This window comes from Budorcas taxicolor, chromosome 2, assembly GCF_023091745.1.
Source record: "Budorcas taxicolor isolate Tak-1 chromosome 2, Takin1.1, whole genome shotgun sequence".
Taxonomy (NCBI): Eukaryota; Metazoa; Chordata; class Mammalia; order Artiodactyla; family Bovidae; genus Budorcas; species Budorcas taxicolor.
In genome coordinates, this window is record NC_068911.1 from 175,447,869 (window position 1) to 175,470,444 (window position 22,576).

Here is a 22,576-nt window from a genome sequence, read left to right on the forward strand (position 1 = left end):
GCTTATTAGCCATACTGAAAGACTGAGTTTGTTGAGTGAATGACCTTGAACTTCTGCATTTTTCATCCAGGAGAAAAGGCAGGTTTTGAGTAGCATTTTACTTTTAAATTCTTTGAAGATTTCTGAAGTTATGCTTGTAAATAGGAAAAGATATTCATGTCAGTCAATGACTCAGTTCAGTTTTGTAATCAGAATATTATAAGATCATGGAAAGTTAAGGCATTAAAACCTTTTAACTTTAAAATAGAAATTGAACAGTTTATTAATTGAGAGAAACAATTAGTGATCCATAAGAAATTATTTCATGTAACTTTTATCTCTAGATATTAGTATTTACCTACATATATTTTTATTATTTTAATATTCTTAACCTTCTACTGAATTATTCTGTATTTACTGCATTTGAATATTTGTATCATTTTATTTGGTATGGGACTTCTCATGTCACTGCTTTTTCGTTTTAAGAATGTAAAAACACTAGAAAGTGAAAATGACTCAGTCTTATCTGACTTTTTGCCACCCTATGGACTTCTCCAGGCCAGTGTACTAGAGTGGGTAGCCTTTCCCTTTTCCAGGGGATCTTCCCAACCCAGGGATCGAACCCAGGTCTCCCACATTGCAAGTGGATTCTTTACCAGCTGAGCCACAAGGGAAGCCCAGGAATACTGGAGTGGGTAGCCTATCCCTCCTCCAGCGGGTCTTTCCAACCCAGGAATCAAACCGGGGTCTCCCGTGTTGCAGGTGGGTTATTTACCAACTGAGCTATCAGGGAAGCCCAAAGCCACTATTAATTTTAAACTGACTTTTTTTTTTTTTAATATTTAAAAATTTGAAGAGTGTTTTTCTTTTGGTTTATGTATTTTATTGTGCTGTATACTTCATGAGATTAACATTAGTTTCAATTTTATTTTGTATTGTTTTTGAAAAGATAGTTTTAAATATAGTTAATGTGTTATAGCAATTATATATGGTATATGACTTTTACGTTTATCACTATGCTGTCTACTTGAAACTTCCATAATGTTGTACATCAACTACTTCACTAAAAACAAAGATTGAAAACATGACTTTTAATGTGTCATGTGACCTAGGGTATTAAATATCTTGTATTCTTTCATCTTTCCTTTTTTTTTTACATTAAAGTATAGTTGATTTACTGTGTTGTGTTAGTTTCTTGGGTGCAGCAAAGTGATTCAGCTATACACACATGCAACATTTCTTTTTCATATTATTTCCATTGTGGTTTATCACAGGATGTTGAATATAGTTCCCTATACTAAGCAGGAGGAACTAGTTGGTTATCCATTTCATATATATAAGTTTGGTCTGATAATCCCAGACTCCTAGTCCCATCCCTCTCCTGCCTTTCTTCCCTTTGGCAACCACCATCTATTCTCTAGGTCCCTAATTCCCTTTCTGTTTCATACATTGGTGTCCGCGTTCGGGTTCCAGCAAACCTTCATTTAAAGTTTGATGCCATAATAGAAAATGCCTTGGTGTCCTAGATTAAAAACATGCTCATGTTGCTTTCAGAGTAATAAAATGCTTCTCATCTCCCCCTTACTCCATTCAGAGATTTTAAAAGCTTGAAACTAGGTAGAAGTAACAAAGTCTTTCTACCAGATATCCCTGTAAATAGTGGGCTTTCAGAATGATGTTTCCATTGGCACAGTTGTGGATCTTCCTTAGACATTCAGTGTTTTAAAATCTAGCGACTAAATTTCATTGAATGCATATATTTAACATTGAATATATATGTGTATACATAAAATATACATTGCATGTGTATATATAATATAAATCAAATGTATACAATATATATAATATACATTCAGTATATAATATATACTGAATGTATATATAGAATATACATTGAAAGTGTATATATGTATATAGAATGTATATATTTATTTATTTAACTTATTTCAGCTTTTTACAATTAGTTTCTAAATGCAGATGCAGTACCTGCTTCTTTGCCTAATTTTCACTTTGTGTGACCCAGATTGAGAAACAGACCGGAGACAGAGTTACCTGGTCATGTGTTTTTGCCCATTTTTTCCGCTTGAACTTTTTTTCTTTATGAGCTTTTTAATGACTAATTAATAAATTTTAATTTAGATTTATTAACTTAATTTTAAGTAAATGTTCTTTATATATGTTAAGTGTATCAAAAGTGTGTTATGTGCTTAACCTGGAAAATCCGTGGATCACTATTCTAATCTGTTGGTGCTTAGGACTTACTTTATGTAATCCTGTTCCCTGGTATACACAACTACAAATTGACAGTTGTCACAGTGTAGACAAGTAGGAAAAGCAGCCTTTGTAAGAGAACTGGTAATAGGGAAAGGAGTGTTTTAATTATGTATATTTAACATTAAAGGTTGAATCTTTATTTCATTAGCCTTCTAAAGCTTTCTCTTGTTGCTCTAAAGAATCGATGGATGAAAGTAACATGACGTGTATATGATTATCCTGGTTTATGACACAGTATTCTAAGTACCTAGATTAGAATTAATGGGAAGATAGATGAACTGGTTTTCACTTTGAAAAAAAAGGCATATTTTCTTACATAACCCAAATCTTTAAAAAGTAAAACTGCCATTCAGAAATTGTTCTTTCCTTTTAAGGGAAAGATGAAACACTTCTTAGCTCAACTGTGTCAGAATCAGCTGGGTCTAATTTTTAGAATGTTTTAAAGTTTTCTGTGTTTCAAGCTATGTAGAGTAGTGTTTTTGCTCGTTTGAACTTTAAATGTAGCAGCTAGAAGAGTTACTATGTGTATATCTTTTGATTAGATGAATCAAAGGAAGAAAGAAAGGAGGACGAGGAGGAACTGAATTTCAATGAAGACATTCTGTGCCCACATGGTAAGCCAAAAGTGTCAGACTTCCCTTGTTAGTGTTTAGCATATCATAAATATTTTGTTAACAATATTTCATGCTCAGAGATTAGGCCCTAACGTGGAAGGCATGGTAGAGTAAGTGGCTTTCTGAACTGGCCGTGACCTGATGGTTCTGTTCTCTTGCTCTCTTCAGCAGCTAGCTTCTGTGGCCTGCCTTCACGCCAGTGCCTCTCAAACCTTTTCCTTTCTCCTCACAAGAAAGATTGTAAATAATACAAGATGGAATTTCCCCATATTTTAGAGGGGAAAATTTGTCACTTGTCACATTGAAGGGCTTTCTGAGCTTGAAGGAGGATTTCAGTTATTTCCCATTTCTGTGTCTATGTCATTATCCAGATTTGAACACTTTGAAGGCAGCATTTTTATATTCTCCTCAGGACTGTTTCTGGTTTAGTTTCTTAGACATTGATTGACTAGCTACTGTGTACTCTATATACTCTTAGCTTTCCAAATCTTTATTAATCCTGTGTATTTGTTCATGTGTGTTGGTTTTAGTGAGAGCTCACTTGTAATAAATGAGTTTGTTTGTTTTTTTTCCTTTGGAGAGGGACTCCTTGTATATATCGTATGGTTTCCCGTTGTCAGCACTCTGAAAGCCAGAAAGGTATCTCCTTCTCAAAGCCTTCTACTGAATAAGTTCCCCACTGACCCTGCCTTCCTTCTTTGCTCTCACCCTCCCTCCCTCCCCTGGGAAGAACTGGCCGCAGAGACACTCGGATGTCAGTGGTGGATCTCTTAACCCCTGTTGGCATTTCTGGTTGTGTGCTAACATATTGAGAATACTCAGAATTCTCTTTTTTAATTGAAGTATAGTTAATTTATTGCGTTGTGTTACTTTTATATGCACAGCAAACTGGTTCTGCATATGTGAACATGCCCATATATATTCTTTTTCAGGTGGTTTTTCATTACAGGTTACTAAAAGACATTGAGTATAGTTCCCTGTGCTTACAGTTTATCCAGTTTATGTGTAGTAGCATGTATCTGCTGGTCTGAATCTCCTTATTTATCCTCCCTCTGCCCTCCCCCTTGGTAGCCATAAGTTTTACTTCCTGTGTCTGTGTGTCTGTTTGTTACGTAAGTTCGTTCATGTAATTTTTTCTTATATTCCACATATGAGCGGTATCATGCAATATCTGTCTGACTTCCCTTAATACGATAACCTTGGGTCCGTCCGTGTTGCTACCAGTGGCCTTATTTCCCGCTTCACGTTTGGCTGTGCTGGGTCTTCACTGCGGTGCTCGGGTTCCCATTGCGGTGGCTTGTCTCCTTGGGAGCACGGGCTATGGGCACACGGGCTTCAGTAGTTGTGGCTCTTGGGCCCTAGATCACAGGCACAGTAGTTTTCACAAATGGGCTTCGTTGCTCCAGGGCTTATGGAATCTTCCCGGACCAGGGATCGAACCCACGTCTCCTGCACTGGCAGTGGGTTCTGACCCACTGCGCCATCAGGGAAGGGCCTATTTCATCTTTTTTTTTTTTTATGACTGGGATTAATGGTCTGAATTCTTGTCAGTCCTGATCAATTCCTTAGTTCTTCATTGCCTCATTAGGAACCCATACTTGATGCCTAACCCTTGCTCTCATTCACACCTTATTTTTTCTTTTTTGACTGCACTATGCAGCGTGCAGAGTCTTAGTTCCCGGACCAAGGATCAAATCCTTGCCCCCTGCGTTGGACTCACAGAGTCTTAATCAGTGGACCACCAGGGAAGTCCCTAAATCAGTGATTTTGTTAATAAAGATTCCTTGGTGATGGTGTTAGTATTGTCACATGAGTGATATTTCCATGCCTGTCTTTCCAGACACAAACTCACTGCCTGCCTGTGCAGGAGATGCAGGTTTGTTCCCTGGGTCTGGAAAATCCCCTGGAGGAAGAAATGGCAACCCACTCCAGTACTCTTGCCTGGGGAATTCCATGGACAGAGGAGCCTGACAGGTTACAGTGCATGAGGTGGCAAAGAGTCGGACACAGTTGGTGCATTACTAGAGCACAGTAGGAACACAAGTTTGAAGGCAGATGTGTAACCCGGAGTGGTAGACAGATTAAGTAAGCCCTGGAGGAAGGTGATGTGAACAGCCAGAAATAAATTAGCTTTTCTCCTGATGCTTTCATATCAACTCTCTTTTTTTTTAGCCTTTTGCTGTAGATTTGCACACAGCATAAGTGCTTCCATTTTGAGTCTTGAGGAATCTGTAGTTAAATACTAAGTTTCCGTGCTTGATGCTGCTTAGCAGGGTGAAATGGTGCCAGAACACCGATTGTCTTCCTCCCTCGCGCACTGACATTTGCTCTCAGCCCACCTCTCTCATCTTGTCATTTCAGTTTTACAGCTTTGACTAGAAAGCATGGCAGAGCTGAAAGTGATTTCAGGACTTGTGCCATGCCCCTCAGCTTGTCAGAAACGGTACATGAGCTTTTTTTTAGATCTAGCTTGATCTGCAACCCAGTGCCATTTGGTTGCTGCACCTAGTTATCTCGAGTGTAAAAAGCATCATCTCAGCTCTTGTTTTTGGGGATATCACCCCTCAGTGTACCACGCCCATGGCAGCAGGGTTTTCAGGTGCAGAGTGTGGAACCTTGCTGAAAACCCACCCCTCACTGGAGTTGCATTCAAACTTGCTTCTGAGCTGTGGCCATGGTCCTCATAGTACGGCAAGCAGTAAGATGATGGTTGGGCATTTGTTGAGTGTTGTGCCCAGGAGTTTTCTAAGTGTGTAGCTATTAACTTACTGCTGTATTATTATTATACTGATTCTGCTGATGAATAAGCAGACTGAGGCATAGAGAGGTGGGTCGTTCGCTAAAGGTCACCATACTTGATAGTTAATTTTCCCCTAGTTGTGTAATCGTCAGAAATTCTTTTTCTTTGAAAATTTGAAGGACTTCACGGATCTTTCAATGTACTGTTTGTTCAAAGCCCTTCATAGACAATTTTTGTCCCTTCCACTTTTGGCAACTAATAAGATCTCTGTTCACAGCCCTGGGACACTTCCCCCTGTGCAGGTCCCAGCGCATGTACTGTGTGAGGTGCTCTGTGGATGCCTCCCATATGTGCAGTGTGAGGGACCACAGGTTTCCTCGCTTGGTGTCCCCACGGGGCTATTTCACTGCAGAATTCTCAATTTCATTATCTCCTCTCCGGCTGCTCAGATTTCTCCATAAGAGTCTTTCCTTCTGCCTGGAAACCGCAGAGCCGACTGTCACTTCAGGGTTATAGAGAAGAGGGCTTGGAACCTCTGCCTTCTGTACAGAAGCCTTCACTTAGCTGCATGCATCTCAGCACGCTGCCTCACATCTCTGCTTTGCGTCCCCAGTCAGAGGCCCGAGGTTTTGTGTCATCAGAGCAGCTTGTGTCTTCTTTTGTGGGTAGAGGGGGGCAGGTATCTGTAAAATGTATAGAAGAGGGAGCCAGAATTTTCAGTTCAGTTCAGTTGCTCAGTCGTGTCCGACTCTTTGCAACCCCATGAATCGCAGCATGCCAGGCCTCCCTGTCCATCACCAGCTCCCGGAGTTCACTCAAACTCACATCCATCGAGTCAGTGATGCCATCCAGCCAGCTCTTCCTCTATCGTCCCCTTCTCCTCCTGCCCTCAATCCCTCCCAGCGTCAGAGTCTTTTCCAATGAGTCAACTCTTCGCATGAGGTGGCCGAAGTATTGGGAGTTTCAGCTTTAGCATCAATCCTTCCAAAGAACACCCAGGACTGATTTCCTTCAGAATGGACTGGCTGGATCTCCTTGCAGTCCAAGGGACTCTCAAGATTCTTCTCCAACACCACAGTTCAAAAGCATCAATTCTTCGGCGCTCAGCTTTCTTAACAGTCCAGCTCTCACATCCATACGTGACCACAGGAAAAACCATAGCCTTGACTAGACGGACCTTTGTTGGCAAAGTAATGTCTCTGCTTTCCAATATGCTATCTAGGTTGGTCATAACTTTCTTTCCAAGGAGTAAGCATCTTTTAATGTCATGGCTGCAGTCACCATCTGCAGTGATTGTGGAACCCCCTAGAATAAGGTCTGACACTGTTTCCCCATCTATTTTAACCATCTTTTAAACAGACTGTAATCCGTTCCCTTCCAGGTACCCCAGTTTCCTGGGTTTGTGGGGGCCGTTCTGTAGTGTAGTAAATCTGTTTGCTTCTTGACTTTTGTCGATTTAGAGTTCATTTTTCTTGCATCTCGTCTATCCACCTTCTAACCTATAAAATCTGTTGCTATTGCCTCTGTTCTTTTTTATCCTTCATTATGATTTTATGTCTTTCAGTAAAGATCCCTGTTACTGTGGTTTTAATGTCATTTTAAAACATCATTTTAATCTAGAAATCCTTGTTTGAATTTTCATGTTCTAAAGCTTGTGTATATTTATCACGGATTTTATGTGAACTAATCATGGATTACATTCTGTTAGGTAGTTTACGCTGTCACAGAGTTCAGCATTTACTGCGGTTATTCCAGATCCATCAGGCTGTCTTATCCATTTCATTCTACGTTTATTTAACAGTTAACCTTCCTTGTTAACTTATGTTGTTTATTACACTTGTTTACTAAGGAGCTGAGCAGTTTTTTAATTAATCTTTTTTTTTTTTTTTTGCAAATTCTTTGGATGTTCTGTGACCCAAAATATTAGGGTTTGAACTAGATTTTGTCAGGGAGGAGATTTATCCAGAATCTAAACTCATTGTTAACTAGATTTCTATTTTTACCCGAAGAATCTTTGGGGATTACATTATCCTGATATGTTTGGTGAATTAAATCTCTCATGACTCATTTGATCCTTATATTCAGAGATGTTGCTTACAAAATGAATTTAATTTATTGGCTTTCTCTTAAGATTTAAGAGAGCGTTACATATTCCAGGATACAAGTCTGATTTCTAAAAATTCATATGTCTTGAGTAAAAGTTCATTGTTAGGTTAAACAATATCCAGATATATTAAATCATGGTATGTTGATGTGAACCTAAATTTAGAAGCATAGCTAGGAGTAGAGCAAAGCGCTTTATTAACCAATTTCTGACTGTAGTGTATTAAAATACTTTGGTGACTTTTTAAGTAAACTTGAGTTATTTTTTTTTAATTACCTGAGAAATGTACATCCAACATTATAGCCAGTCATAAAGTAAAAGCACCCTTACCCAAAAGAGAGGCAGTGTAGACTCCAGCGCCTGTGGAATCCTGTTTCAAATATGTGTTTATATTATTATTTCCTTCATTCTCTCTCCCTTTCTTAACCAGATTTGTTTATACCACATATATGCAGAGGAAAGGTCCTTTTAATAAAAAAGAAACCACTTTGAAAAGTGTGATTGCCTTGGAATTACTTTTAAAGTAGTTATAGAAGTCTGCTTTAATCTTTTTTATAGCTGCGTTATATTTCGCCATAAAGGTGTACTGAATTGAAGCCTGATTATCCAGTTAGTGTGTAAAATTATAGTAATAAATCCCATAAAAGAAAAAAATAATAAATTAAATTTTAAGAAAATAATAAATTCTATAGTTGTGTCTGAGAGTAAGCATTTTAAAGTAAGTTTTCATAACCTCAGAGGAAGTTTGTTAACCTCCTCTTCAGAAATAAAGTATTTTTTACATTATGACCTATTTTCTCTAGTAGTAAATATATTAAAGCAATGTAATCTTTTCTTAGGATTAATCAAAGCTCACTAAGAGGAAGTGATGCATGGAAGTTAAGAAGATGAATTTTGAGGCACTAGAAACTATGGAGTTTAGATGAGACAGATCTGGTTTTTATATCCCAGCTTCGTTGTTCACCAATTGTGGTGACCCTTAGTGTATTAATTTCACTGATTCTTGATTTATTTATTATGTAAAATATATAAAGCAAAGAATTAAGATAGTACATTTAGAAAGCCCCTGGCTTTCTATCTCTTATTAAACATGTAGGTATCTTGCCAATGGCAGTAGAAACACAGTTTCTTTTGGAAACTTACAAGAATTTTTTTGGGTCATAAAGCATATAGGTCCATGTATGCACCTCGCTGTCTGCTGGGAACAGCTGAAGGAGTGGAGCTAGACCCACAGACAGAAGGAGGGATAGAGTGGGGAGAGTGGCCCTGGACTGGTGGAAGCACCCATGTGAGCAGCAGATCGAGGAGGGGCTGATGGGGCCCAGGGTCACTGCCACGCGGACGTGTCTGTGACCTGAGGAAAGGAGGGTGGTGGTGCCTAGTCCTCTGCTTATTTCTTCTCTTCTTGGGTTTCTAAAGATCCACAGGGTTCAGATGTTTGTAGTAGTAACAGCAAACCAATTGGGTATTGACTGGAGATGGTCTTCCAACTTAACAGTAGATTGCTTTACTATTTAACTATGAGGGTCACACAACATTGAAAATAGCATTTTGGTTCAGGGTGAATTTAGTAAAGTAATAAGACAAAATGGGAGAAAATGCATTCTGTAGGAAATTGTGCCGTTTGAATGTAGGTGGAGATGAAATGCTGTTGGACAACCTCCACGGTGGCACCCCAGAACCTCTGGAAGCCCTTTTATATTGCTTCCTTCACTGGCAGAAGGAAAGACCTAGATTAAGGACAAAGGAATGGCTAGCTCCTTTAGAATTAGATGAAATTTAAAATTTAGAGATTTTGAAATTGGAGAGAGAGAGAAAATTACAGCACTTTGGAACAGAAGGATAAGAAGCGCTACCAATTTGTATTAAGTAGATTTTGGCAGGGTATATATTAACTTTTTTTTTCCAAACTCTTCCCCCCCACCCCCCCACCCCATTTTTTTTCTTTTTGACCTAGGCGAATTATGCATATCAGAAAATGAAAGAAGGCTTGTTTCTAAAGAGGCTTGGAGCAAACTGCAGCAGTACTTTCCGAAGGCTCCCGAATTCCCAAGCTCCAGGGAGTGCTGTTCACAATGCAAGGTACGTGCCGCCTGCAGCCCTGGCAGCTGGGGAGCCACAGGTCTCCTCCCTGGACTGATTTGCCAGGAGGACTGGCGTTGCGCTTTGAGTGGAGGTGCAGGGAGGCGGCAGGTCCTGTGCTGGCAGCTGGCGATGGCTGATCACTTCCTGCTTGATTCTCTTTCAGATTCTAGAAAGAGAAGGGGAAGAAAACGAAGCCTTACATAAGATGATTGCAAACGAGCAGAAAACTTCTCTTCCAAATTTGTTCCAGGACAAAAACAGACCGTGTCTTAGTAACTGGCCGGAGGTATCGTGATTCCCACAAAGGGGTAGAATCCATCTCACCTTTGTAAGGCCCTTGCCAAGTTCCTGAGTGAACAGTGCTTTCAGAATAATGAGATCGTCTCTGTTTGTTACATTTGTATAGTTTTCTAATCTGGAGGATTGACTCTTGCTCATGGTTGCTTGATAGAGGGCTCTATTTCCATTTTATTTATGAGACTTGAAAGGGAAAACCCACAGTATATGGAGACATTTTCTCTATAGGATTTAGGTTAAGAATGCAGTGAATTTAAGAGATACTTTGGTCTGATTTTTCTGTTCCAGGAAACAGATGTCCTCTACATTGTGTCACAGTTCTTTGTAGAAGAGTGGCGAAAATTTGTCAGGTAAATACCAAAGGTTACCTATTTCCTTTTTTTTAAATTTTTGATTACAGTATTTTTAATTCATGAATCGTAATCATGGTACCTTACCTTTTACTATAACAGCCTATACTGAAAGCTTTTTTCCTGAGAATTTAAATGAATAATCCTAAGAAGTACATTTAGTTATTAATATCCATGAAAAATGTCTCTAATTTTTAAATAATCATAAAAAATCTTCTCTTCAGTCATGCCATAGTGAAGTATATTGATCGTCCTTTGCTCCTTTGAGTAGGAAACCTACCAGGTGCAGTCCTGTGTCATCGGTCGGAAACAGCGCTCTCCTGTGTCCCCACGGGGGCCTCATGTTTACATTTGCTTCCATGACCAAAGAAGATTCTAAACTGTGAGTTTCTTCTCTTCATGCGATGTTTGTTTCCGATGGTTGATAGAATGTGTTTAGGAAACGTCTCGTCTAACACAGTCTATTTTAAGAACCAATCTTTTCTTGAATTGTGGGATTATTTCCTCTGGTATAACCAGACGTTGGCTTGTCTTTTTTTTTTTAAAGGCTGCTTCTTGTGCTCGCTGTGGGATTATTTCCTCTGGTGTAACCAGAGGTTGGCTTGGCTTTTTTTTTTAAGACTGCTTGTTGTGCTCACTTTGGCAGCACATATACTGAAAAGAAAGGCTGCTTCTCCGTAAAAGTCAGGAGGCTGCCTGAGGCTACTTGCTCTTATTTCTCCCCTCTCCTTCCTGGAGCCCCGCTTTCTCCTTAGAAATTGCTAGTACCCAGGGCAGTGTCTCTAGGTTACGTCGTTCCCCTCTGTAGCTAATTTCTTGGCTCAATTTTGGTTTTTGAGGTTTAGCCATGTTGATTCGTGTGCCTCCAGTACATTTAGTTTCTCTGCTTTTTTTCATACAAAAGAAAGTCATAGCATTCTTTAATTTGAAAAACTACCATTCCTGTTGGTGTATCTTTTCCTTCTCAATTTTTTTGTATTAAATAGTGGTTTTGATAGTTTTGGTTTACAGATGGATTATGTCCTTGTGTCTTAAAGCATGTTGTGTTTTTTTGCACAGTATAGCTCTCATATGGCCCAGTGAGTGGCAAATGATACAAAAGCTCTTTGTCGTGGATCATGTAATTAAAATCACCAGAACTGAAGGAGGTGATGCAAGCCCTTCAGAAACACAGTATATTTCTGAGCCTAGTAAGTGTTCAAGTCGCTCTTTGTTTATGTAGTTAAAAGTTACAGTTTTAACTGGGAGGGAAAGAGTATGTCAGTATTGTATTCTTTACTTAAAGATCTCGTGGTGGTCCATTCTATATTCCTTAGCTGGAAAGTATCATATAATGACTGTACTTGTATGTTTTTTGACAGTAAAAATTTACTTATTTGCATATAATAAAATACAGCCATTAAAAAATAAGAGGAGTAGTTTGATAAATACTCTCTGGTAACTTTGAAATGTTCCTTTAGATCTTTCCTTCTTTTGGTAGTAATTCCCTAGCCACTGCTATTTTACCTTTTTTTTTTAAAAATAAATAAATAAATAAATAAATAAAACCTTTTTCCTTAGAACTCTGTCCAGAATGTCGAGAAGGCTTATTGTGTCAACAGCAGAGGGACCTGCGTGAATACACTCAAGCCACCATCTACGTCCATAAAGTTGTGGATAATAAGAAGGTACCAGTCCCTCTTGTGGCCATGACTAGTAATGATTAAGCTTGCTTTTTGACTTGTTTGATTTTCACTGAATATTGCCTGGAGCTCCTTTGAAGGGTGGAGCCATTGGACTGGAATGGAAGAGGAATAGTTACATAAATTTATGTGGGTCTGTTGTTCGGTCACTAAGTCACGTTCAACTCTCTGTGGCCCCATGGACGGCAGCATGCCAGGCTTCCCTGTCCTTCACTGTCTCCCAGAATTTGCTCAAACCCATATCTGTTGAGTCGGTGATACCAGCCAACCATCTCATCCTCTGTTGTCCCCTTCTCCTCCTGCCCTTAATCTTTCCTAGCATCAGGGTCTTTTCCAATGAGTCGGCTCTTAGCATCAGGTGGGCAAAGTATTGGAGTTTTAGCATCAGTCCTTCCAGTGAATATTCAGGATTGATTTCCTTTAGGGTTGACAGGTTTGATCTCTTTGTAGTCCAAGGGACTCTCAAGAGTCTTCTCCAGCACCACAGTTCAAAAACATCGATTCTTCTTTATGGTCCAACTCTCAAATCCATACACGACTACTGGAAAAACCATAGCTTTGACTATATGGATCTTTGTTGGCAAAGTGATGTCTCTGCTTTTTAATACAGTGTCTAGGTTTGCCATAGCTTTTCTTCCAAGGACCCAGTGTCTTTTAATTTCATGGCTGCAGTCGCCATCTGCAGTGATTCTGGAGCCCAAGAAAATAAAATCTGTCACTGTTTCCACATTTTCCCCATCTGTTTGCCATGAAGTGATGGGACCAGATGCCATGATCTTAGTTTTCTGAATGTTGAGTTTTAAGCCAGCTTTTTCATTCTCCTCTTTCATTCTCATCAAGAGGTTCTTTAGTTCCTCTTTGCTTTCTGCTTTTAGAGTGGTATCATCTGCATATCTGAGGTTGTGGTTGTTTCTCCCAGCAGTCTTGATTCCAGCTTGTGATTCATCCAGCCCAGCATTTCCATGATGTACTCTGCATATAAATTAAATAAGCAGGGTGACAGTATACAACTTTGACGTACTCTTTTCTCAATTCTGAACCCTTCGGTTGCTCCATATCCTGTTCTAACTGTTGCTTCTTGTCCTGCATACAGGTTTGTCAAGAGGTAGGTAAGGTGATCTGGTATTCCCATCTCCTGAAGAATTGTCCACAGTTTGTTGTGATCCACAAGGTCAAAGGTGTAGTCAATAAAACAGTGTGGTGTAGTCAGTAAAACAGAAGTGGATGTTTTTCTGGAAGTCTCATTTTTTATTTGATCCAGCAGATGTTGGCAATTTGATCTTTGGTTCCTCTGCCATTTCTAAATCCAGCTTGTATATCTGAAAGTTCTCAGTTCATATACTTTGAAGCCTAGCTTGAAGGATTTTGAACATTACCTTGCTAGTGTGTGAAACGAGTGCAATGTACAGTAAGTTGGACATTCTTTGTCATTACTTTTCTTTGGGAATGAAATGAAAACTGACCTTTTCCAGTCCTGTGGCCACTGCTGAAGTGAAATGAAGTGAAGTTGCTCAGTCGTGTCCAACTCTTTGTGGTCCTGTGGACTGTAGCCTACCAGGTTCCTCCCTCCATGGGATTTTCCAGGCAAGAATACTGGAGTGGGTTGCCATTTCCTTCTCCAGAGGATCTTCCCAACCCAGGGATCGAACCGAGGTCTCCCTCATTGTAGGCAGATGCTTTACCGTCTAAGCCACCATGGAAGTTTACTGGCATATTGAGTGCAGCACTTTAACAGCGTCATCTTTTAGGATTTGAAATAGCTCAGCTGGAGTTCCATCACCTTCTCTTGCTTTGTTCATAGTAATGCTTCCTAAGGTCCACTTGACTTCACACTCCAGGGTATCTGGCTCTAGGTGAGTGACCACACCATCATGGTTATCCAGAACATTAAAAAATTTTGTAAAGTTCTTCTGTGTATTCTTGCCATCTCTTCTTAATCTCTTCTGCTTCTGTTAGGTGCTTGACCTTTTGTCCCTTATTGTGGCCATCTTTGCTTGAAATGTTCCCTTGGTATCTCTAGTCTTTCCCATTCTATTGTTCTCTTCTATTTGTTTGCATTGTTCGCTTAAGAAGACTTTTCTTATGTGGGTCTGAAGTGAAGTGAAGTGAAGTGAAAGTCACTCAGCCGTGTCCAGCTCTTTGCGACCCCATGGGCACAGTCCATGGAATTCTCCAGGCCAGAATACTGGAGTGGGTAGCCATTCCCTTCTCCAGGGGATTTTCCTGACCCAGGGATCGAACCCAGGTCTCCTGCATTGTGGGCGGGTTCTTTACCAGCTGAGCCACAAGGGCAGCCTTATGTGGGTCTAGTCAGTTGTTGATTTCGATACACAATATTGATTGAATGCCAACTGTGTGCTAGGAACTGTCTTGGGATACAGTTCGTGCAGAAGACCGCTGTACCTACCTTCGAGAGTGGGGTAGATCAAGAATAAGCCATAGATGCGTAAGATGGTTTCACACAAGAACAAGCATCTTGAAGGAAATCTGCAGAGTAGAGCATTTGACTGACAGAGGTGGAGGTGTCCTGTTAAATAGGGAGGGGGTAGGCAAGACGCCTTAGAGGAGGAGTTGTTTTACCTGAGCATTAGCTGTCAGAGACCCTGCCTGTGACGTGGAGGCCAGGCGGGAGCGTAAGCCTGGTGCCCTCAAACAGTAGAGTCGGTCATCGTGTCTAGAGCAGCAGTGCCCAGTGGACACTTCTGCGGTGACGGAGGTGTTCTTGATCTGCATTGTAGCCACCAGCCACCCTTGACTGTGGAGCATCTGAAATGCAACTGGGCTGACTTGAGGAACCGGGTTTTTATGTAGTTTTGACTTCAGCAGACCTGTGTCACCTCTCACTCCCATAGTGGGCGGCATTGATCTAGAGAGAAGTTTCTCCCAAGGAGGGAGGGTGATGTGTGATGAGGGATCAAATTTTAATTGAATTTTGTACCTCATACCAGGGATTTGGGATCTTTGTTCGAAGCCTAGGTGTAAGCCACTGAAGTTTCAAGGGAGGTCATGGTGTGATCTCACTTATGGTTTCAAAAAGTCACCCTGGCCATTGTATTTGGAGTTGATATGGACAGAACAGAAGTAAGAAAGACCTCTGTAGAGCGTCTTGCATTGGTCGACCTCAAGGGTAGGAGAAACATAGATCTGGGCATATTTGGGAGCAGGGTGTCACTGTGGGCTGTTTCGGGAGCATTCTCACTATGTTAAGTGTTGTTCTTAGGTAGGTCCTGACCTGGTTCTCTGGACACCTCATTAACTTGATTCCAAGGTTTTTGGAATTGAAGACAAAATAGATGCATTATATTTGATGATATTTGCCAAACTTGACATGAATTTTAGAAGGGTACCTTACAGATTATTCTCTGATGGTGTACAGTTCTGCCTCAGAAGTTGAATTAAGGAGGCCTCATTACCTTGTTTCCTGGGGAAATGGAGGAGTAAAAATGTCTGTTTATCCGCTAGTATTTTCTTGTATCTTTTTTACCTCTTAGTACATGTATATATTGATACCTAGTGTGAAATATCCAATTTAGGAAAAGATGTCTTACTATTTTTTAAGTTTGGTAGCGGTATTTCATCCGTTCTCTTTATCCTGTGTTAGGATAAAACTAACGTGTTCACAGAGCACAGAAAACAAGGGCGCCGCCGTGTCTTGATCCTCTGTCTGGTCTGTTACCCCATCACTGATGAAGTTGTGCCGTCAAAGCTCCACCGTCTCCATAGCTCGCCTCCCTAGGGTCTGACCTACTTCTCTCTTTTCCTGGCGCATTCAGGTGATGAAGGATTCAGCTCCAGAGCTAAATGTGAGTAGTTCTGAAACAGAGGAGGATAAGGAAGAAGCTAAACTGGATGGAGAAAAAGATCCAGACTTTAATCAGGTCTGTGTTGAAGCTGCTTTTCACTGTTACACCCTCCGCTGCTCTGAAAGCAGTGGCTCCGAGCTCCTGGACGTCTCTCTGTGGCCTGTGTGCAGGGTTGGTCCTCAGGACCCTTTCCCCTTCTTTTCCTCATTGGCTATCATGCTATAGCTGTCCCGATTTCTCATGAAAAGTCATGGACTACAATACTCCAGAATTAATTGCTATTAAAGAAGAAGCGCTAAAATATACTGTAATGATTAAATTTTTACCTGGAAAAAAGTCTTAAACTAACCATAAGCCTGGTTTGCTGTTTAATCATGGCATATTTATGTATGAAAAAATTACTAACCTCAACTTCTCTCATTACAAACAAAACACATAATAGCATTTATAATACTGAAGTTTATAGAAGAGACTTTCAGGTCTCTAAAGTTTCAAGTGACTGGAAGCAACATTAGTCTTTGATTTTTCATTGTGAAGACCTTAAATTCTTCTATTAAAATTACCTATTTTGCAGATTTCTTTATGATATTTCTACCCCTCTTGTTTGGGAGTATGGTTTAATAATCAGTTTGGAATCTGTTCTTTCAGTGAACTTTGTAAATCAGTTTGTAAAAGTTTTACTTATATATATATATAATATATACAATATACTATATATATAATATAGTGTTCTTATTTATGTCATTTCAGGCTTTCCTTTTCAGCCCAAGGGTTGCTTAGAAGACTGTTAAAAATATTTTCAAGTGATTGGCTTTTTGAGAAGCTAACTTTCTTGAATGGCTAGTTGTGTCCGTTGCTGCCATAGCCGCAGCAGTTTTAAAGTTGCTTCTATACCTCAGTGGCACATGGCAACAGATCTCCCTTTAACAAATACGATAGAGAATGTTTCTTGGAGAACATTGTTTTTTATGCCATAGTTATCTTTATACTTTGAATTTTCTTTTGTCTTTCCTTTCATTCTTTGGATGTTGTAATACTCTTGACTAATGTTTTAAATATTTCACCTTGCAAAAGAAAGTGTAACCTTCCTTTTTGAAAAGAGTAGGTGGTCCCAGAAGAATGTCAAGTGTTTTCAGAATTTCAGACTCCTCAAACCTTTTCTTTGTAATACGTTGCAGTATCTCATACAAAGCTTCTGTAATTGCTGTTTTAAATCCTGTAATATAAAATGGCGCATTTGTGTTTGTCCTTAATGGACAGAAACAAATCCCCTTTCCTCTTTTCTCTAAGCTAGATCAGCCCAGTTCCTTTGACTTTGACCTTATCTACCATTTAGGTTAATAATGCACCCAGTGTTGGATGTTACTTAGGTAATTGAAAGCCTTCTAAAACCAGTGGACTGGTTTTTGTCAGATAAGTTGGATTTAAATTCTATGGGTGTTTTAAAAATATAATTCTAGGGAAGGCTTTTAGACTCATTTAAAAACATATCTTGCTTAATGCTCAGGCCTCTGTTATTTGGTTGTGTTTTATATTTCCAAAGTAAAATTGTAGGTTGTTACAGATATTTTCCCTTATATTTCTGTGAAATTTAGGTCCTATTTCACAATTGAAAAATGCTTGAGTTTTTTTTTTTTCTTTTTAATAGTTGAGCTTGAGAAAAATGTTACCAGCTCCCACATTTTTTCGTTTTTTTGAATTGTTGAGATTGAGAAAGCTGTGTCAACTCCCACATTCAGTGTTTCTTCTGTTGGAACCGCCTGTGTGCCCCTTTAGATTCACGGCGAGAGCTGAGTCAAGCCTTGTGCAGCACCAGCCAGTGGGCTCTCGCCCTCAGCAGATGCTGCTCCGTTTACTTCCTGCCCCTTTCTGCTTTGTGAATCCCTGGTGCTCCATTGATAATGACTGTGTGGCGTCTGTGTCCATAATGACCCCTAAACTGCTCTGATTATGCACGGCTGACACTCAGTGACAACTGTGGAAGCCAGAGCCGGAGCCTGGGGGTTTACCTCATCCAGATTTAATGAAACCCGGGGAAAAGAGTAGTTTAAAAATCTTGTTTCATTCATTCCATGTCTTGGTTAGCAGAAGAATCTTGTCTGGTTGTTAACCTATTGATGAGGCATTTATTAGAGTATTTTAGAGAAATATTTGGTTTTCATCTATTATTTTTTTCTTAAAACTAGTACAGTATTTATTACATATGCCTGTACTTTTTGCTGAACCATCTTTAAATTGTGCGCATCATGGCATTTCACCTCTAAGTTCTTAAACCAGTTCTTATCAAAAAAGGCAATATGCTGTTTACCTGTAATCAGATTTCTTCAGCTATCCCAAATGTGCCTTAAACAATTTTTTCTCCTCAAACCAGCATGCAACCAAGATACACATTGTTTTGTATCAGTTTAGACTTTTTTCCATAACAGTTACCTGGCCTCTGCCCCCTTTTGTTTTCCTTTTTGACGTTGACTAGAGACCAGTTCCTTTTCTTGTATTGAGTAGATTGTCTCACATTCTAGATTCAGCTGATTGCCTCCTTATGTTACTCGTTTTAACTTACTTCTCGCCCCTGTATTTTCTGTGATTTGCGAGCTAGATCTAAATATCTGATTAGTTTCAAGTCAAAACATTTTTGCAATTTCAAAGGCAAACCTTTGTAAGTTTTTTGAAGTGAAGTGAAGTTGCTCAGTCGTGTCTGACTCTTTGCGACCCCATGGACTGTAGCCTACCAGGCTCCTCAGTCCATGGGATTTTCCAGGCAGGAGTACTGGAGTGGGTTGCCATTCCCTTCTCCAGGGGATCTTCCCGACCCAGGGATCGAACCTGGGTCTCCCGCATTGTAGGCAGACGCTTTACCGTCTGAGCTACCAGGAAAGCCCTTTTTAAAGTTCTCAGCAGTTTATAGTTAGCATCTGTGTCATTCACTAAAAGAAGGAAATGTTTAATACACAGATTAGGATTCAGTGTATCATAACTGTTTTTCCGACTTAAGGTCAAACCTTCCGTTCTGCTTTTTTTCTTTTTTTTCTTTTTCTGGCCTTTTCCCCCCGCCCCACCGCTTTTAAATGTCCTTTTTATAATACATACATTTTTAAATCCTGGAGCTTGTGTGCAGTTCAAGGACTTTAATTGCCTTCTAAGAACCTTCAGTGAGTTCCTACTCACTGTTGAAACTGAATTTCAAACGGTTACATTCTGATAAACTGCTTTTCCTTGTTCTGTGACGTTTGAGCAGGGTCATGGTGTGGGTAATTTCAGTGCTTTTTTCTGGATCTTTATAGAGCAATGGAGGAACAAAGCGGCAAAAGATCTCCCATCAAAATTATATAGCCTATCAGAAGCAAGTTATTCGGCGGAGTATGCGACACAGAAAAGTTCGTGGTGAAAAAGCTCTTCTCGTTTCTGCTAATCAAACATTGAAAGAATTGAAAATCCAGGTGAGGAAAGTATAACATCTGTTTAATCATGCTCTGAACTTACGGGACCTTCATGAGTTTCTGCTTTTCACCTAAGTATTGAGCTGTTGCGAGAGGGCATTTTTGAGTTTAGAATAATACTTGTTGGGTCCCCAAATTCAAATAACTCTTCCTTTAGAAAGAGCTTCAAAGTTTTCAAAATTAGCCAAGAATCTGTGAAGAGGGAAAGTATTTGGGGGATTCTGAAACCTTGAGCCAGTTCTGAGTAGCTTTCCAATAATGAGGAGAAATATTGACAGCCATTTAATGGTTCATTTTAGATCATTCCCAGTCTCTTCCCACTCCACCCCTCTTCACACCTCATTGCTTTTGCACATCTACGCAGTGGATTAGTGATGAAAATGCCTCATGGCATTGTTTCCTGGTAGGAACGCGAAAGTACTATAAATGAGGATGCCGACGGTACATCCCAAAACCGAGGAAAGAGAGGCTGATACATGCAAGATGTCCATGAAAAAAGAAAATCTGGCGCCTTATCTGTGGTAGTCTCTGATACAGATCCCAAAAGTTGACCCAGTTTCCCTCTTTGCTACTTTCATGTGGCATAGTTTACTGGTTATGCATTTTTCCTTGTGCTGATATTTATCATTGTAATTGAGGCAAAAATATAGGCTTCCTTTGAGGGTGTTCTTTTCCAGATTGTCCCGGGAACATTATTTCCCTTGGTTGAACCCATGGCTCTGAAAATAAATGCGTTGGCGTAATATCTTTATTCTGTTATTGTAGCTTTTACATCTAAGAAAGCTTGTTTCTATCACCGGCTTTCTGCTTGCCAGTGGTAAACCTCGAAACATTCAAAACCTTTAAATTACAGAAACAGCCCCTGTGGATCAAGACATTGTCAGAGCCTGCGCTGCTTTTATTGTGGACTCGCCCTTTTAAAAGAGTAAATCAAAAGTCAGCAGAAAGAGCTTCCATCTTGGAGCATGTCACCTGCAGACAGTTGTTAGAAGGCAGCAGCTCTGGACAGGAAGCCCCCCTGATGCGCGCGCCCCAGATGGCTCCTCTGCCCTGTCCTTCCTCTCCTCTCCCTTCCTTTCGTGGAGGACCACTGTGATCCAAGCAGTCAAAAGAAAGGGTGGTGAAGCGTAATTCCCCCTCAGTGCTCCGTGGCGTGCTTTCAAAACCTCCCAGTAGATGGGTTTTTGCCACCCTGCCTGAGCACCGTGCCAGCTTGGTGGACATGCATGTGACCCTCAGCTGGTGGTGGTGGGTGAGTTTTCAAGCACGTAGTGCATGTTTTTATGTTTCACGGCGCCTCTTCCCTGGGGTAGACCACATTTCCAGGTTAATAGGATGGCCACCATACCCGTTTATAGTCGCTTAATTCATCCACCTATGAGGCCATAATGTAAATGAAGTACAAATTCATCCCTTTTCTCAAAACATGTTCAGTATTTAATTGTCTTATTCCATTTTCCCTAAGATGGATTTTGAGCAGGTGGTATTGCCTGCCTTAGGAAGGAGGAAATTTTCCTAATTTGCTTATTGCATTTCCTCATTTCAGCCAATAAATACACCTGCACACACGCACGTCATGGCAAGCAACATGAAGCTATAGGAACAGAGCTTTCATTGTTCCTGTTAGGCTTCCTAGAGTGACCGTGCTGCACTCGCTCGTCACACAGACCTGGAGAACGTTAGAATCCTTGCACTTAACGGTTTATGAATTATACTGTAGGCCATAGACTTCCATGTCCTCGGCCTGTTCTCTCACTCTGAAATATCATTTTCTCCTCACTAGGAAGCACGGTTCATCTTCGACAACATCTCTTCTGCAAAACCTGTCTTGGCCTTCAGTTACACAGCGCACTCCTCGCTTCTGTGTGCCCCGCCAGCTCTGTGTGTGCTTTCTGCCACCAGCTTCACTGCTTGTTTTTTTTCCCTCTGGACCTCTCTGGGGTGGGATTACTACTCACCTTTATAGTTCCAGTACCTAGCACAATATTCAACACACGGTGTAATAAATCTTCATTCTGTTCAGTTCAGTCGCTCAGTTGTGTCTTTGGAAGTTGTGACTCTTTGCAACCCCATGGACTGCAGCACACCAGGCTTCCCTGTCCATCACCAGCTCCCGGAGTCTATCCAAACTCATGTCCGTTGAGTCGGTGATGCCATCCAACCATCTCATCCTCTGTCAGCCCCTTCTCCTCCTGCCTTCAGTCTTTCCCAGCATCAGGGTGTTTTCATTAGTTGTTGAATAAATTGAAATGTCCTTGTCTGTGGGCTCAAAATACAAAGTATGAGCCTCCACCCCTGAGTGACGGTGCTCGTGTCTAGAGGTATTTGCTGTTCATCCGTTCTCTGCGATGGTGCAGAGACCCTGTGCATCCCATTTAGGCCCTGTGAACTAGCATTCGTGCAGTCAGGCAGCTGTGACATTGCCTTCGTTAAAGTTGATACCAGAACACCTTCTCCATCGCTGTGCTTTCTTCTTCCTGGGTCATGTTTATGAACCCAGAGCTGTTGGCTCTGCCTGATGCCCATGTGCCGGGCTGGCTTTGGTAGAACTGTCCTTTCTCACCAGAAATAGGCTCAGTTGTTCCATAGAAGGATCGGTGATGATCCCTGTTTAAGCAGACTTTGCTTGCCACTCAGGGCCTGAGGTCCTTTGGAGAAGTCCGGTTATGAATCTGGCCTAACAGGGAGGAGGCCACTGTTGTTATCCCTCTTCTTATTTACTTGTGCGCTATTATTAAAATCACTTTTCTGGTCAGGGTCTTCCCAGCTTATAAAGCTCTTGGGCCCAATTCTATACAGACGTGGTTCAGGGCTTCCTGTTTTGTTTTTCTGGATTTTTTCAAAGAGCAGAATCAAGTGCATAAAAGGGTAGAATGATTTCCCGATAGCATCATGGATATTGGTATAACAAAAGACATGTGTAGTAGAACGCATTCTATTGACTGTGTAATTCAGGTGTGCAGCATAATAAAATGAATACTCTAGAACACACCCAAATGAAGAATTAGAATGTATCGCTGAAGGTATCTATGTGTGCCTCCCTGAGCCCAACTCCTCCTTGTTTCTCTCTGGTATTTACTACCTGGATGTGATTTTAAAACTTTTTTTTTTTTTTTCATTTTTCTGATTTTGAAAATAATGTTTAATATGCACAATAGTCTTTCTGACTGTATTTAATACTTGGCTAAAACTGAGGTGGAGTACATGGTCC

At 40.4% G+C, this 22,576-nt stretch overlaps 1 protein-coding gene across 3 annotated transcripts in view; it reads left to right on the plus strand.

The window, feature by feature from the left end:
• USP48 (ubiquitin specific peptidase 48) overlaps window positions 1–22,576 on the plus strand; it is a 73,099-nt gene that overhangs the window by 45,003 nt on the left and 5,520 nt on the right. For all 3 annotated transcript variants that reach the window (XM_052659098.1, XM_052659104.1, XM_052659107.1), the window contains 9 exons: window positions 2,796–2,867; window positions 9,669–9,793; window positions 9,960–10,082; window positions 10,382–10,443; window positions 10,715–10,825; window positions 11,503–11,633; window positions 12,004–12,110; window positions 15,899–16,003; window positions 19,210–19,365. In XM_052659098.1, the coding sequence (XP_052515058.1) occupies window positions 2,796–2,867; window positions 9,669–9,793; window positions 9,960–10,082; window positions 10,382–10,443; window positions 10,715–10,825; window positions 11,503–11,633; window positions 12,004–12,110; window positions 15,899–16,003; window positions 19,210–19,365 (992 nt within the window). The remainder of the gene's footprint in view (window positions 1–2,795; window positions 2,868–9,668; window positions 9,794–9,959; window positions 10,083–10,381; window positions 10,444–10,714; window positions 10,826–11,502; window positions 11,634–12,003; window positions 12,111–15,898; window positions 16,004–19,209; window positions 19,366–22,576) is intronic.